This window comes from Eutrema salsugineum, unplaced genomic scaffold (genome assembly GCF_000478725.1).
Source record: "Eutrema salsugineum unplaced genomic scaffold, Eutsalg1_0 scaffold_16, whole genome shotgun sequence".
In the NCBI taxonomy this organism is placed as follows: Eukaryota; Viridiplantae; Streptophyta; class Magnoliopsida; order Brassicales; family Brassicaceae; genus Eutrema; species Eutrema salsugineum.
This window is the reverse complement of record NW_006256858.1, coordinates 25,539-40,379: the sequence shown is the minus strand read 5'-3', so window position 1 is coordinate 40,379 and position 14,841 is coordinate 25,539. Positions and strand designations below refer to the sequence as shown.

Below are 14,841 nucleotides of genomic sequence, written 5' to 3'. Positions count from 1 at the left end.
ATGCTTGTCTACGGTGCTCTGCTTCTTAGGTTCGAATCCAGGGAACAACAATTTTTTTAATTTTTCATCCAACCAAAACGATGTCGTTTTTAGTAAGCTGACGTGTCTCTTGCCATGTCATACTCCGTCATGCCTCGTCAGCATTTTTTAACAGTTGACTAACGTCAAGATAGATTTTGACCCATATATTAAAGTTCAGATCGTAAATTTGAATTTTTATATAGTATAGATAGCAATTGACACCGTATTTTAGTTTAGATTTTTTTTAGCACATCAAATTTAGTTCGGGTTGATTTTGGCCCTTTTCCCGCACTCTACCATGTTTCTTATTGTATGTTGTATGACTGAAAAAGCTATCAAGCTTTTTTTTTTTTTTTTTCTGTTAATGATCATTTTCAATATAGACTAGATACATTTTAGCTTTCTCTAATTATTTCTACGTTCCAGAAAATTGTTCCTATTAATTTTCTTGGCGAGATATTTGACAATTATTTAGTTAATACTCCCACATGATTTGATTGGATGATGTATATATATCAAGTTTTCTACTACAAGATATTTTTTTTTTGCGAGAGGTTAAATAGCAAGAATCTAGCAAAGAAAGAAGAAAATATATTAAAAAAAATCTAAATTAGATAATAAAACTTAAAGTTGACATATATCACAATATTTTGATAGACCAAAGTTATGCACTACAAGATATATCTAATTTTTTAGTAATATTGTATTTTTTACATAAAAAGCAAGATTGTGTTAATACGTAATATCAAGTCATTAATGTTTTTTTTTAAAATGTAATATGTCAAGTTTTCATTTAAATTTGAGTTATTTTTGAAATTTTGTACCAATTTAGAGCAATAATGTTTGTTGGGTTTATTCTTATACAGTCTTTCACCAAAATGAGTTTTTGTTTTTGTCAATGGGAATATTGGAGTGTGATTAATTCACTCAATTTTTTTTTCATTCTCATGGTTTTCGAATTCAAATAGTTGAAGACCGATTTTGGCTTCGATAAGTGAATCAAAATTCACTGTTGGATACTCGCCAGCATCATGATGCGTATAGTCCAAATACAAGAGATTCGGAGTGTCAAATGACACCATGGGTGGACATCGTAATATCTCACCAAAATCCATAATCCACGACAATTCTCTCATGAATGTCAGTTTATGTCTATCATAATCAGCTCTCTTATGGTTCCGCAGCCGGTCACCAAGTTTACAAAAACCTCGCATGCGTTACCTTGGAAGCCTATATCGTCAAGGTAAAGTCTGTTCAGACTTGGAAGGTTAAATTGCACACCACCCGGAATGATTACTTCATCCGCCAATTTTAATGCAACGAGAGTAGATGAGTGGCGTGCGTGAACAACCTTGTTGGAGCACGTATTCAGCACCGTCAAGCTCGGTTAATTATGCACAGCTCGATTCATTAACATCATGATCCAGAGCATAGTAAATCCACTGATCTATATTGTCCATCCCTAGATAAAACTTGTCTAGACCTGTGTTGTCTCGCAATTCAAGTATGCGATCAACAAATACCATGAAATCTGCCTTGTTATCTCCATAAAAATCAAATTGCATGCTTGGGGTTATGTGAAATGAGTGTTGCCACACACTCTAGAACAACAACATACTTACGACCGTTCTAGTCGGTAAGAAGTCCAAGATGTTAACACACATCTCTTTGTTATTCTATCCATCACTCACTTGTACTACAGAAAGAAATATATTAAGAGTAAAAATCAAGTCACATCAAAAGAAATTGAGTGAAGTAATCACACTCCAATATTCTCATTGAAACAGAACAAATGACAAAAGCAAAAACTTCTTTTGATGAAAGACTATATGAAATATCTGAACTAAAGACAACCCCTAAATTTCTTGATAGTAAGTTACAGTGATAACAAACATTTTCTTTCCTTTAAACCCATGCAAGTTATTGAAAAGTCATAGCCAAATATAAATCAATTGTTTGAGACTTGCCCTCAAAAAAAAAACCAAAAATCTCTTAAACATACATCAACAAAATCAATAAAATTTGTCTGCATCGTAAAACCCAAACTGCATGTTTGAGATTTTTCAAATTTTTTTACATGAATTTTCTATTTTTTAATTAAATTAACTTTGCTGCGTAACATAAAGACATTCATATTCAAACAATAAGATGGTACGCAAGTAATTAAAAAAACGATAACATAAGTTGCAGACAAATCATAAAACTAGATCAAAGTTATTAAATAATAAAAACAAAATGGGTGGTTTTTGTGCAAAAACTCTCTAAACGATAATTTTTGCAAGTTTATTTTTAACTTGCAAAAGTTCAGTTCAAACCCACTAAACTGAATTTTAATCCGCGATGTGGCTTGATTTGTATTCATTTGGTTCAGTTAAATTTCTTTTTAAAGTTGATTTGATCAATAATTTTTAAACTTATTTTGACACCATGATCCTGAGCGTACTGAATCCACCAGATCTATATTTAACAAACCCAATAATTTATCATATTTATCAAATCAACTTTTAAAATTTAAAAACTCTAATGTATGTGACTATATTTTTTTTAATAAAAAACCAAACACACGGAAGAATTATTTTGCAAATTAAATTTGATTTTAGTGGTTTGACTTGCATTGTTTCTTTGCGAATTAAGTGTAAACTTGCAAAGATTAGAAATGCTTAGATCTGATGATACATATCAAGATATAGCTTTCAAGTTTTTTACTAGTTTCAACATTCAAGTTTCCAAGTTTTGTTTTTAAGTAGCAAGAGTCTAACCAAGAAGGAAATAAAGAAAAAATAATAATCTATACAGTTACTTCTATTCAATTGAATTTGAGTGAAATTATTAAAAATAATATGGTAATGAAACTTAAAGTTGACACATACTATTCAATTTTGTTGACCATAGTTATGCGATACATGGCTATATCAAATTTTCTAGTAATATTTTCAACATACATAAAAAAGGCAAGACTTTTGGGTGAGTGTATGTGGCACATATAGTTTTTGTATAAAAATCAGGTCAAATGATCATAATAGGACACATTAAGAAAGTCGGGGATAGAAGTAAAATTGTAGTTTAGGAAAGTATCCATTTGGTAAATACAAAAGAGTTCGCCCATATATATCTTCTCATTTCCCTCTCAACGAAGCCAGAAAAGAAAAAAAAGAAAAAGACAATTCTCTTCACCATGCACGCGCTTGGAGTGATGCAATCTTTCCGGCCGCCTCCCTCCTTCCATCCGCCGCCTCTCGCCACCGTCTCCGGTCACCGGAATTTCAAGAAGATGCTCTTCCTCCAGTTTCATCTCCTTGGTCACTCCCATCTAATGCGGTTCTATCTTGTCCTTTCCATCTCAATGTGAATTATCCCAGGCTCTTCACACTTTTTTCGATTTGCTTGCTCGTTGTTCAGTGCATTTTAACCAAAATTGATTTTTCTTTTGGTACGGTTTGGTGGCAGCGTACAGTGTGGTTGGGGCGCATCAAACAATGGAAATTGTGGCTAAGGAGAACAAAGTTACAGTCATGGACCATGTGAGAGGCACTGTTACAACAGAGGAGGTTGAAGATCCAATGGTGATTCCTAGAAGAATCTCAGACACTTGGAAACCTCAACTGATCGATGATCTCCCTGATGCCTTTTGTGGTGAGAGATTTGTGTTTAACTGGTTTTGTTTTAGTTTGAGATCATAATGATAATTAGGTCAAAACTACAAACGAGTTGAATTAGCGCTTCTTGCTAAACAACAGGTGGTTGGGTTGGTTCTTTCTCCTATCATACCGTCCGTTATGCTGAAAAAGCGAAAGCTTCCTTTCTCCAATGCTCCTGTCGATGACCGGAATCTGCCGGACATGCATCTTGGCCTTTATGATGATGTGATGGTCTTTGCTAATGTTGAAAAGGTGTTAGAGCTTTGAGGATTGTGAACCCAAGTCCCTCCATGTGTTACTTACAAGTTAGTGCTTCTCCTCTCCCTCTCACCTCTTCTTATATATCGGTTGTTTACTTTATTTTCTCTGTTTTGATGATCTATATATTCTTTACCCTGCCAGGCTAGAGGTTGTATTCTAGTAGCATCAAGTCCTGAAATTCTCACTCGAGTGAAGAAAGTAAGCATTGCCCATCTTCTCTTCTCCGGAACTCGTTGTTATATGATACTAAAACAGAGAACCTTTTGAATTTTGTAAAAAAACAGAACAAAATCGTGAACAGGCCACTAGCAGGAACTGCAAGACGGGGAAAGAGCTTCAAAGAGGATCAAATGTTGGAGAAGACACTATTAAAAGACGGAAAACAGTGTGCAGAACACATCATGCTTGTTGACTTGGGTCGCAACGATGTTGGAAAGGTTAGACAATCCTCTCTCAGGGATCAAATCAGAGGATATGATGACTATTATCAACTTCTTGTGTGTTTCTATTTATCTCTTTGTATTTTCTTACAAAGAAAACATCGAATTTGAACCTAGTGCCAATACGACCAGTTAATCTCCTCATTGTCTCTCTCTCTCTCTGGGGCCCTTTTGAAAGCAGGTATCCAAGAACGGATCAGTGAAGGTGGAAAGGCTCATGAACATAGAGCGTTATTCCCATGTCATGCATATCAGCTCAACGGTAACACAACATTTCTTGAAACATGACAAGTGACAACCATCAAACTACTGCCATTTTGTGTTTTTTTTCCTTTAAATGTAAATGCAAATTAAACGCTCATAAACATTGAACCGTATAAACAGGTGACTGGAGAGTTGCAAGAGAATCTGACTTGCTCTAAGAGACTCTTAATTAATTTGTAACAGGTGAAGGCTATGGAGTTAATCGATGAGCTAGAGGTGACCAGAAGAGGACCGTACAGTGGTGGATTCGGAAGTGTGTACTTCACCGGAGACATGGACATAGCTTTGGCACTTTAGGACCATTGTGTTCCCAACGCAAGCTCTTCACGACACAATGTACTCATACAAGGACAAAGACATGCCTCGCCGTGAGTGGATCGCTTACCTTCAAGCCGGTGCAGGGATTGTAGCAGACAGTGACCCAGAGGACGAGCACCGTGAGTGCCAGAACAAGGCTGCGGGACTCGCACGTGCCATTGACTTGGCTGAGTCTGCCTTTGTTAATAAAAAGGAATGATAGAACTTGTCTCTAGGTTTCTTAACAACAACAAAAACTATCTAGGTTTCTTGCTCTACAAGCAGCAACGTCATCATCTTAAATAAATTAATTGATAACTCATTTTGAGTAATGAATTCCCGGGTGAGTTATTAGCCATATACTGTATGATGTAAAAAATTTGTTTCTAAGTTACACATATAGTCAAATCTCATATTAAAGAAATTTATTTTAAAATTTGGATTTCACGCCCATTAAGTGTGTTGATATGTTAAAATACTGTAAGAAATTTGTTGTGGAGTTACACAAATAGTCAAATCTCATATTTCGGTATTCATTTCTACGTCGAATTTTTTTTATTTTTATTTTATTTTTCAGTTATTATCTATACGAGTCGTAACCACATATCAAGTAAACAGTAGTAAAATGTTTTGTAGATAAATTAATTATACAAAGGTTTGAATCATCCGAGTATGAATGAATGAGTACAAAAATAGATATTAAATCTTTATGATATAGTCATGTCTCTCAGGAAAGTATATAATAAAATGAAATACGTGGTAAGCTCATAAAGCTCTGTAGCAATTTCATATTTGTTTGTCACCAAAAAGGTTGTTCTAAGATATTTGCCAAATGGCTAGATATTAACGTTAAAATGATGATTGTTACTAAATACTTAATCGTTAATCCAAGTAGACGAATGAAATACCAACAAAATATAATGCAATATTAGTTAATAGAAAAGGAATTTATCCAAGGAAAATAAAGAAAGAAAAAGATTTGGAGACGTAAAAGCCTTTGGAATGGACTAAAGGTTCTTCCCACAACGTATGTAAATAAAGGTCAAGCAGACACGAAGATGATATGGACGGATCATTATAACCTTACATTATTTTCAATGCTACGTACGTACCAATAATAATTATATGTATTGTAGCCCTACCATACTATCTTTGATTGATGATTACGTTCTCATTAATTGGTCATGTGGTGGCTTTGATTGGAAATGTAATTTGCCGCTACGACCTGAGTTTTTTTTTTTTTTTGGGATAAAATACGTACGACCAAAGTTTTGTTAATTGCATGCTGTTTGTGTGTAAATTATAAGAATTCGATCATTACAATCTAAGTATTTAACCATACTAAATAAAAGAAGAACCACAAGCTGTATCGGAATATTCTCTTAACTAATAGTGTCTATTTTCTAACCCCAAAAAAAAAAAGAACTAATAGTCTATTTCAAACACATTGTGTTCTCGACGTGGTCCAGAAGAGTCAAGACTGAAGTACGACACTTATACATGTAATAGTTACGGCTGCCTTCCTCCGTATAATAGTCTTCGAGGTCAACACATCTCATACTGTTTCGCTTGGGATCATAATAATAGACACATAACCTGTGGTGAAAGAAGTAGCCGTTTAATTTGGTAAACACGATCTCACTACCACGAGTAACACCTGTGACGCGCCATTCTTGGAAGCCCTCCATCTCACAAAAGAAAATCTTGGACCATCCTTGTTTCTCCATAACCCAAATTTCCACTCCCTTCTCGCAACAAATGAACCCTAACTTCCCTTGATAATTGACCAGAGTCGAGTTGTGTTCCGTAACCGTAAGTGTTGTTGGAGCGTCGACATGATGAAATCTCTCGGACCTAACATCAAATCTAATCAATTCATGCATGCGATTATCAATCTCTTGTTGAAAGTAGACAGTCCCCTTGATGCAAACAACACCTCGAAATTTAGAGTAGGATCCAAGACCAATAGAGCTTTGGATGGTCCTCCACTTAGCATCCCCCAATGTGAAAACTTTACAACTCTCTTGCCTAGTATTTTCTGGTAGGAAAACTAATTTGTATTGATACTCGATAGGGTCGTATCCAAATAAGCAAACGCCCATCACGTAATGGGCTGTAACCTTCGGTAAGTAAAAAGACTGCCTTGTGGTAGGGTTATATATAGCTACCACATAATAAGTATCCTTATTAGCTGACCAACAACAAATCAGGCCGCGGACTGATTGATGATATTTTTTAGGGACTAATAATAATTCTTTGACAGTATGGCAAGTATTAGACGACAAGGCTAAGAAACATTTATCTGAAGGGAAGTGAGAGATGATATGCCCATCTCGCGGAGGCCTAGTCAAAGAACGAGTTACAATGGACTCTATGAAATCTCTACGGCTGCTGGTTATTGATGACCATTGCTTCGAGACACTTCGGAACCTCTTTAGAGATTTGGCCGGGAGTTTCTTGAGTATCTCCACCTTTAGATCCAGAGGAATATCGATATCTCCACCGTGACCAAGTCGTGTCGGCCATGGTGAGGTCTTTTGTTTCTTCGCTTCATGCCCTATTTCCATCACCGCTATTTTATAAAACCCTCAAGATAGCTAAGAAACGAATGTTCTTTTATTAGTATAAGATGATTCTACATACAGTTTTCCAGCAAAATACAATATATATATTATTCGTGGCTATTGGAGTAAAATAGAAATTATGCATATATAATATATGGTAATGATATATTCTGGACAAAAGGAAAACATTACCATTCAAAAATTGTAAACAGAGAAAGATTTACTTTTTTTTTCTTTGCCGATATAGTTAATGTTTACAAAATGTTAAATAAAGGAAAAAAAAAGAAAGAAAGTTTCCATTTTTTATCAATTACCATTTTATCAGTGACAAGTTTAAAAAAGTATTGCAAATTCGTACATATTGGTTTATTAACCAATGAAAATATAAAAACTGCATGTAATGTGTTTCTATATATATATGCTATTTAACAACAACAAAAATGGATGTACATGCACTACAAACGCATGTCTGCGGTCGTGTATAACTGTGTACGGTCTATGTATATAGTGTCTGATTTCTTGACTGTATAGAGATTAATGACTCTACCAATAAACACCAAGGCTATATCGAATTCAACAATGTCATTATGCTCGTCTCAATAAAGTTACTTTGTTCAAAAGCAACGTTAAGCCTATTTGATAAACCAATTTTCACAAAATCCTCTTTTTTCAATGAAGTATAAATTCGAAATTTCTAATTGTATGGAGGGAGCAGTACCGGGAAGAGAAAAATGTGACGTCATTAGAAAAGTTCTTGAGGCACCGATGAACATCTTAGTGTTATGAAGCCTTACGTACATAGTAAAACAATAAATTAACTAGTTAGTTGAATAAATTTAGCCTACTTGTATATATAAGGTACATTGTATGTTTTGTAGAAAGAAAACAGTCGGAAAAAGGAGATACAAAGCAGAATTCTCGAAACAAGCTAGCTCGTCTAAGTGCTTCACACCGTTAGAATAAATTATCAAATAAGACAGATTAATTATTAAATCGAGAAGACAAACATGGAGTTTCATCAACCATCGCGCGCTTCCTTTTGATATTTGGTTTGCATTTTTATAGTTTTTATCCATTATTTTCTCTGATTATTAGTGTGTAGATGCATAAAATTAGGCACTATTAGCATAATTAATTTGCACCTTACTACAGATATATGTCATCATTATTTCCAAGAACCATCAACCATATTTATCCATTATTTTCTCTGATTATTATTAACCCAATAAAAAATCAAGAGTATTAAACCAAGGTCGAAGAATGTGGATATTAAAAGGAAATATGAGAACGAGATTAAAAAACGTAAGCATCATGTGATTATTGAATAAGAAGTCGTGAAATTTGTTGAAAAACCAAGCCATTGCTATCATTAGGACCTAAGATATTAACATTTTGAGATCAAAACACAAATACATTCTTTGAATAAAAAAAGTTGTGTGTATTTGTATGTTGGAACTTGAGAATGTTATTTGCTTGTTAAAAAAAAAAAAATTCAAGAAAAGGCTCTCACAAAACAAATTTTCCTTTCCTTGTACTTCTGGCACTGATCATGGGCAATCTCCTGGAAACATAAAAAAAAAAAAACACAAAACCAAGTTTAACTACTGGAGAATCGAATCGGAAATGGGTTATTATAATGTCTTCATTGAGTTTTGTCTTTACGTATTTCCATCCAACGATTGATCCACGACCAACACAGAAAATGTCAGTTACGATATAAAGTCCAGTCATCATCTTTTTATTTTGCTTTCTTTCCAATTGAAATGTTTACAGTAGAAAAAGATCATCACCAACAAATAAAAAAAAAACGTAATTCGAAGTATAGAGAACAGACTAATAGCTTAGAGTTGATTATACATACAATCTTTTATTCCCGACCTCTCTCTAACTCTAGAAAGAGAAAACTCTCCCTACTCTTTCTGAAACTTTTCTTTCGTGTTCTTCGTTTTTTTTTGGCCGGTGCCGCGTTAATCCGACGTCGGTACCGTGCTGTAAATGCTTCTCGAAAAATAAATTCCGGCAAGTCCGGATCTGTGTAAAATAGTTTTGTTTTGTTTCTAGTTTTTCCGGCGTTTGTTCGGATCTTTTGTTTCTGTTATTGGATAATAATTTCTGGCAAAGACTGGTACAAAATTCCGACATGATCGGATTTGTTTTGCCCTATCTTCTCCGATGTTTGGTTCCTCTTATAAATGAGGCGGTGCTTCAGATCCAGTGGTGGGAGTTGTGATTTCACTTCCATCAAATGTTAGTATCATCTTCTCTTGACTGGAAGATAGTTCTTCCCTGAATCCCTATGTTCGCCTTCAAGGTAAAGAGATGGGTTTTGAGATAAAGATGGTCGGTGGTGGAGAATAATGATGAAGTTAATTTTTCAACATCAACAATCGCTGGATTTTAATGGAGAAGAAAGAATTTGGCAAAGGAGCAGCAGTTAAAAGGAGGATGTGAATCCGATTGGAGTTTATTCAGAAGACTCTTCGGATATCGGCTGTTAGGCGAAGCTCTGAACGGCGATGAGATCGGCGGCATCTTCTCACCGGCAGTCAACATTCAACCCAAGAGTTCCACGTGTATTCCACGTGTTGTTTAATACTCAAACCTTATCTCATAGGTTTTGGATATTATTTGGGCTTATTTTTGTATCTTGGGCTTTTGTAATTGCTGTAACTTGCCTTTGGGCGTTCGATATAATCGAATTGGACGACAAAAAAAAAAAAAAAAAGAGTTGATTAGAAGAAATCGGAAAACTTACACTTTATTGAAGAGATAGGCTTGTCCATACTTGCATTAAAAATTCTGCGCACAAGACAAAGTCAAAGTCACGACTATAAATTATAAGTTCTTGATAAATTAGTAGACATCTAAAAACGAGTTAGAATAATGCAGTGTTTTTGTGAAACTTTAATATGAAATTTATGATAATATATCAGGATGCAAAAAATCAAGGGGCATGTCTTAGGGTGAGTGAAAATTCAAACCTTCTATGACTAGTCAATTTCCAACTTACTGCTACATAGTACATACAAGAACCTTTAGTGCCAAAATAAATGTGTAAATTAATTTATAACGTTGAATATCTATAAAGTCACAGCTATTTCTGACCGAGTCTGATTTTTATTAGTGGTAGTAGAAGAGATATTAGATAATTAAACAAAAACATATAATACTATATTTGAAATTTAAGCAAACTCTTAATAATTTCTGAAACAGAAAACAAAGACAATACTTTGACTCTTACGTGCCTAACGTATATCATAAGGCCATCTCCAACGCGGTATCATCCGCGGTACGTCAGTGAGCCCGAAGGGGTAGAATGCAAATAAAAAAACTTTGGGCCGAATTATTTGGACGTACCGTCTCTTCCAGATGAGACCGACGAGCCCGTCTCAAACCAGTATCGTTGATGACGTGGCGCAAGGTGAGTGGCTGGAATGGAAAGGAAAGTGGTGTGTTTTTCGTTTTTTTTTTGTCTGTCTCATTTTGTTTTCGAGAGAGAAATCGAGTGGTTTTCCCTGAGTATTTTTCTGTCACCGACGAATCGGTTTACCGGCGATTTTGACTGCTGAGACGACGAAGCTGATTCATCGTGACGTCGCGACGAGCAAGGTAAAGATTCACGACCTCGTAACAATAGCTTCGTGGGTTTATCGATGAACTTTAGGGTGACTCTGAAATTTGGGAAAAATTTTGTGTGTTTGTATTTTTTGGGTTTCATTTGCGTTTTATTACACTTGCATTGCGGTTTATTTTTGGGTTTCATTTGCGGTTTCTTCCATTTGCCTCAGTTGGGTTTAGGTTTAGAGGGTATATCGATGATGCTTCATATATGTAGTATGATTTGCTGTTTGAAATATGTGATCTGATTTGATTTATGTGAGTGGCATCATTCGGGTTTAGGTTTAGGTGATGTCGAACTGAATTTGTTGTACTTTAGGTGTATACTCAATCGTTGTAGTTGTTTGCCATTCTGTTTGTATTGTTCTGATCCCCTTCTGTTATGGGCAGAGGATGCAAAGCAATTCAGTCCTGTACTGGGAGAAATCCCTCATGATTCAGAAAAAGGAAATTGAGCGGGTTAAGAGCCCGCTATACAGTACAGGTATTTTGTTGTAGTATTATGCTTAAATGTGTTGTTTCCGAGTTTAGACTTGTAATCTACTAATTTTTTTTCTTTAACACATTTGATTAGGCCCCGTTGATGGAGATATCAGTTATTGGAAGGCTAAGCTTTTTGGACCAGCAGGATCTCCGTACGAGAACAGAGTCTTCCTAATTGACATGCACTTTCCTCCCCTTTACCCGTTCAAGCCACCCAAGGTCTTCTTCAGAACAAAGGTCTTTCACCCCAACGTAGGAGTGTGGAGATATCTTCCTACGGATGCTCAGTACCGACTACTACTCGCCCAGTAGCACCATCCATAAGGTTCTCACAAAAATTCATGAGATGCTGAGCAACCCAGCATTGGGTGAGGGAGAGTACTACGATGAAAATATAGCGAAGATGTACAAGGAAGACAGGTCGGGATTTGATGGAAGAGCTCGGGAATGGACGTTGGAGCACGCTAGTGCTAGGATTTAGTTCATCTATCTTTATCTTTTATGTTAAAAATTGTAGTTTAAATTATGGTATTTCATGTTCAACATATTTTATAGTTTGACTTTATCAATATTATGGTATTTCATGTTTAACATATGTTCAAAAATTGTATGTTTGAATTTTTTCTTAATTACAAAAAATTAATCTAGATGAACCAACCCTTAAATTGGGGATCAGGGTTGGAGGAGTATAAAACATGGAGCTCTTCCCAATAAAAAAAAATGTTAAACGAAATTAAAAAATGCTAGCATTGGTGATGCTCTAACAATGACAACATATTCTTTGGACGTGAAATTTTTAAAATAAATTCCTTTCATATGGGAGATTTGACTGTTTGTGTAACTTAGCAACAAGTTTCTTACATTGTTTCTGGTTAGTAACTCAGTACCTATTCAAAATGAGTTATCAATTAATGTATTTCAGTGGGCGTTGCTTGATATATTTCTTTGACACATGCTATAGGATCAATGCAAATGACATGATCTTTTGCATATTTATTTCCGTTATTTGATAACTTTGATCTAGTTTTATGATTTATCTGCAACTAATCATGTTATCGTTTTTTAATTACAAATTTTTTATTTTTGTGAAGATGAATGTCATTATGCATGCTATGCAGCAAAGTTAGTTTAGCAAAAAAAAAAAAAATTAATCGAATGGAATGGCATATAGTTTCCATATAGATTTTCATTTCCATAATACAACAAAAAATCGTAAACAAAAAAAATAACCAAACTGTACAAACAAAACCAAGTTACAAACAGGTTTTTAAAAATCAAACCCTAAACCAAAAAATTAAGTTTTTCTACAACTACAACTAAAAAAATTGCCTTGACCATAAACCGGTCTAATTTGGATATATGATCAACCGGTTTTAAATGCAGATTTGGTGGACCGGTTTTGTTGTTATCCGGATTCAAACATTTGAACAAACATTAATAACACACAGTTATTATATTTTCTTTTAAAAAGAAAAATGCAAAATATGGAGGGAGCTTAACAGTGATGTCACTCTGAGAAGGGAAAAGCAGAGAGAAATTACTTTCTTGGTTCTCTTCAACATTTTCTCAGAAAGTTCTCTCTCTTTGCACTCTCCAGAACCTTTGTTCCTCCGCCGTCGATTCTAGGCTTTCTGGGGTAACTATCGATTTCTCTCTTTCTTCTTGGGAGCATTTTTTGTTTTGTTTAAAAAAGCGAACGACTTTTGGAATGCAGTTTCTCTTACGTTCTTAAGTTTATTTAAGATTGTATTTTTGAAGATCTGTACCTTAGGGTTTATTTGGTCTGTGATTAAGGCACCTTTCTGTTTAGTGATGATTTTGGTTAGTTTAGTTTTGTTTGGAGATGACTTTTGGTTAGAAGAACGCTTAAAGTTTGTTCTTTCCAGCATTTGGTTAGTTTAGTCACTCTGAGAAGGGAAAAGCAGAGAGAAATTACTTTCTTGGTTCTCTTCAACATTTTCTCAGAAAGTTCTCTCTCTTTGCACTCTCCAGAACCTTTGTTCCTCCGCCGTCGATTCTAGGCTTTCTGGGGTAACTATCGATTTCTCTCTTTCTTCTTGGGAGCATTTTTTGTTTTGTTTAAAAAAGCGAACGACTTTTGGAATGCAGTTTCTCTTACGTTCTTAAGTTTATTTAAGATTGTATTTTTGAAGATCTGTACCTTAGGGTTTATTTGGTCTGTGATTAAGGCACCTTTCTGTTTAGTGATGATTTTGGTTAGTTTAGTTTTGTTTGGAGATGACTTTTGGTTAGAAGAACGCTTAAAGTTTGTTCTTTCCAGCATTTGGTTAGTTTAGTCACTCTGAGAAGGGAAAAGCAGAGAGAAATTACTTTCTTGGTTCTCTTCAACATTTTCTCAGAAAGTTCTCTCTCTTTGCACTCTCCAGAACCTTTGTTCCTCCGCCGTCGATTCTAGGCTTTCTGGGGTAACTATCGATTTCTCTCTTTCTTCTTGGGAGCATTTTTTGTTTTGTTTAAAAAAGCGAACGACTTTTGGAATGCAGTTTCTCTTACGTTCTTAAGTTTATTTTAAGATTGTATTTTTGAAGATCTGTACCCTTAGGGTTTATTTGGTCTGTTGATTAAGGCACCTTTCTGTTTAGTGATGATTTTGGTTAGTTTAGTTTTGTTTGGAGATGACTTTTGGTTAGGAGGAATAAAGCTCCAGACTCGCTAAAGGAGACAGAGAGTGCATAGCCCACAAGAGGGAGTTTTGTTCATCTAGTAGAGAATGGGCTCTCTCAACTCTGTGTATCTATGTGAAATGCCAATAAGTTGGTGACTTTATTTAAAGTAAAGACCAAAAAAAGTCTCACTAAGTTTTTTTTTTTTTTTGGATTATAAAAAGGTTTACAAGACTCACTGAGGAGTTTGGGGATCTGCATTTGTTCACCAAGGGCTTGATCCATATGGGGAAACACTACAACGAGAAGAAGGAGAAAGAGAAGAGTGGAAGAGACTTTAGAAGATGTCATCTTAATACTTCCTTTTAGTTTACTGATGAGTGGTGATCAGTGTGACTCATTTGTATGCATTTATATAGAATAGAGAGGTGGAAGTAAGACTTGGATATATAGCATTTATGATTTATCGAGGACTTATCGTCACTTATGAGTCTTGAAGTTTTGGCAGTTTTCGTTTAAGTATCTATCTGGCTCGCCATATTTGATTTAAATGGGTCAAACTTCCCAACTTGCATTATTTTAGCATCACTTATTGACAAATGAATTACCCAAAGTTGCTACACCTGCTTGT

The 14,841-nt window shown here is 35.0% G+C and overlaps 2 protein-coding genes and 1 pseudogene across 2 annotated transcripts in view; 1 reads left to right on the top strand and 2 right to left on the bottom strand.

Moving 5' to 3' along the window:
- Nucleotides 1-3,224: 3,224 nt before the first annotated feature.
- LOC112087785 lies at nucleotides 3,225-5,141 on the top strand (annotated as a pseudogene).
- Nucleotides 5,142-6,354: 1,213 nt separating this feature from the next.
- On the bottom strand, nucleotides 6,355-7,488 carry LOC18021400 (probable F-box protein At3g56670). The gene has a single exon (XM_006403347.1). It carries the CDS (start codon nucleotides 7,486-7,488, stop codon nucleotides 6,355-6,357), a length of 1,134 nt encoding a protein of 377 aa, XP_006403410.1.
- A 1,361-nt stretch (nucleotides 7,489-8,849) lies between these two features.
- Nucleotides 8,850-14,841, bottom strand: part of LOC18021397 (putative amidohydrolase YtcJ) — an 8,957-nt gene continuing 2,965 nt past the window's right edge. The window contains exons 9-10 of the mRNA XM_006403344.2: nucleotides 10,241-10,284; nucleotides 8,850-9,046 (exon numbers count right to left, since the gene is read on the bottom strand). Coding sequence (XP_006403407.2) covers nucleotides 10,276-10,284 — 9 coding nt within the window. The 3' untranslated portion in view covers nucleotides 8,850-9,046; nucleotides 10,241-10,275. The remainder of the gene's footprint in view (nucleotides 9,047-10,240; nucleotides 10,285-14,841) is intronic.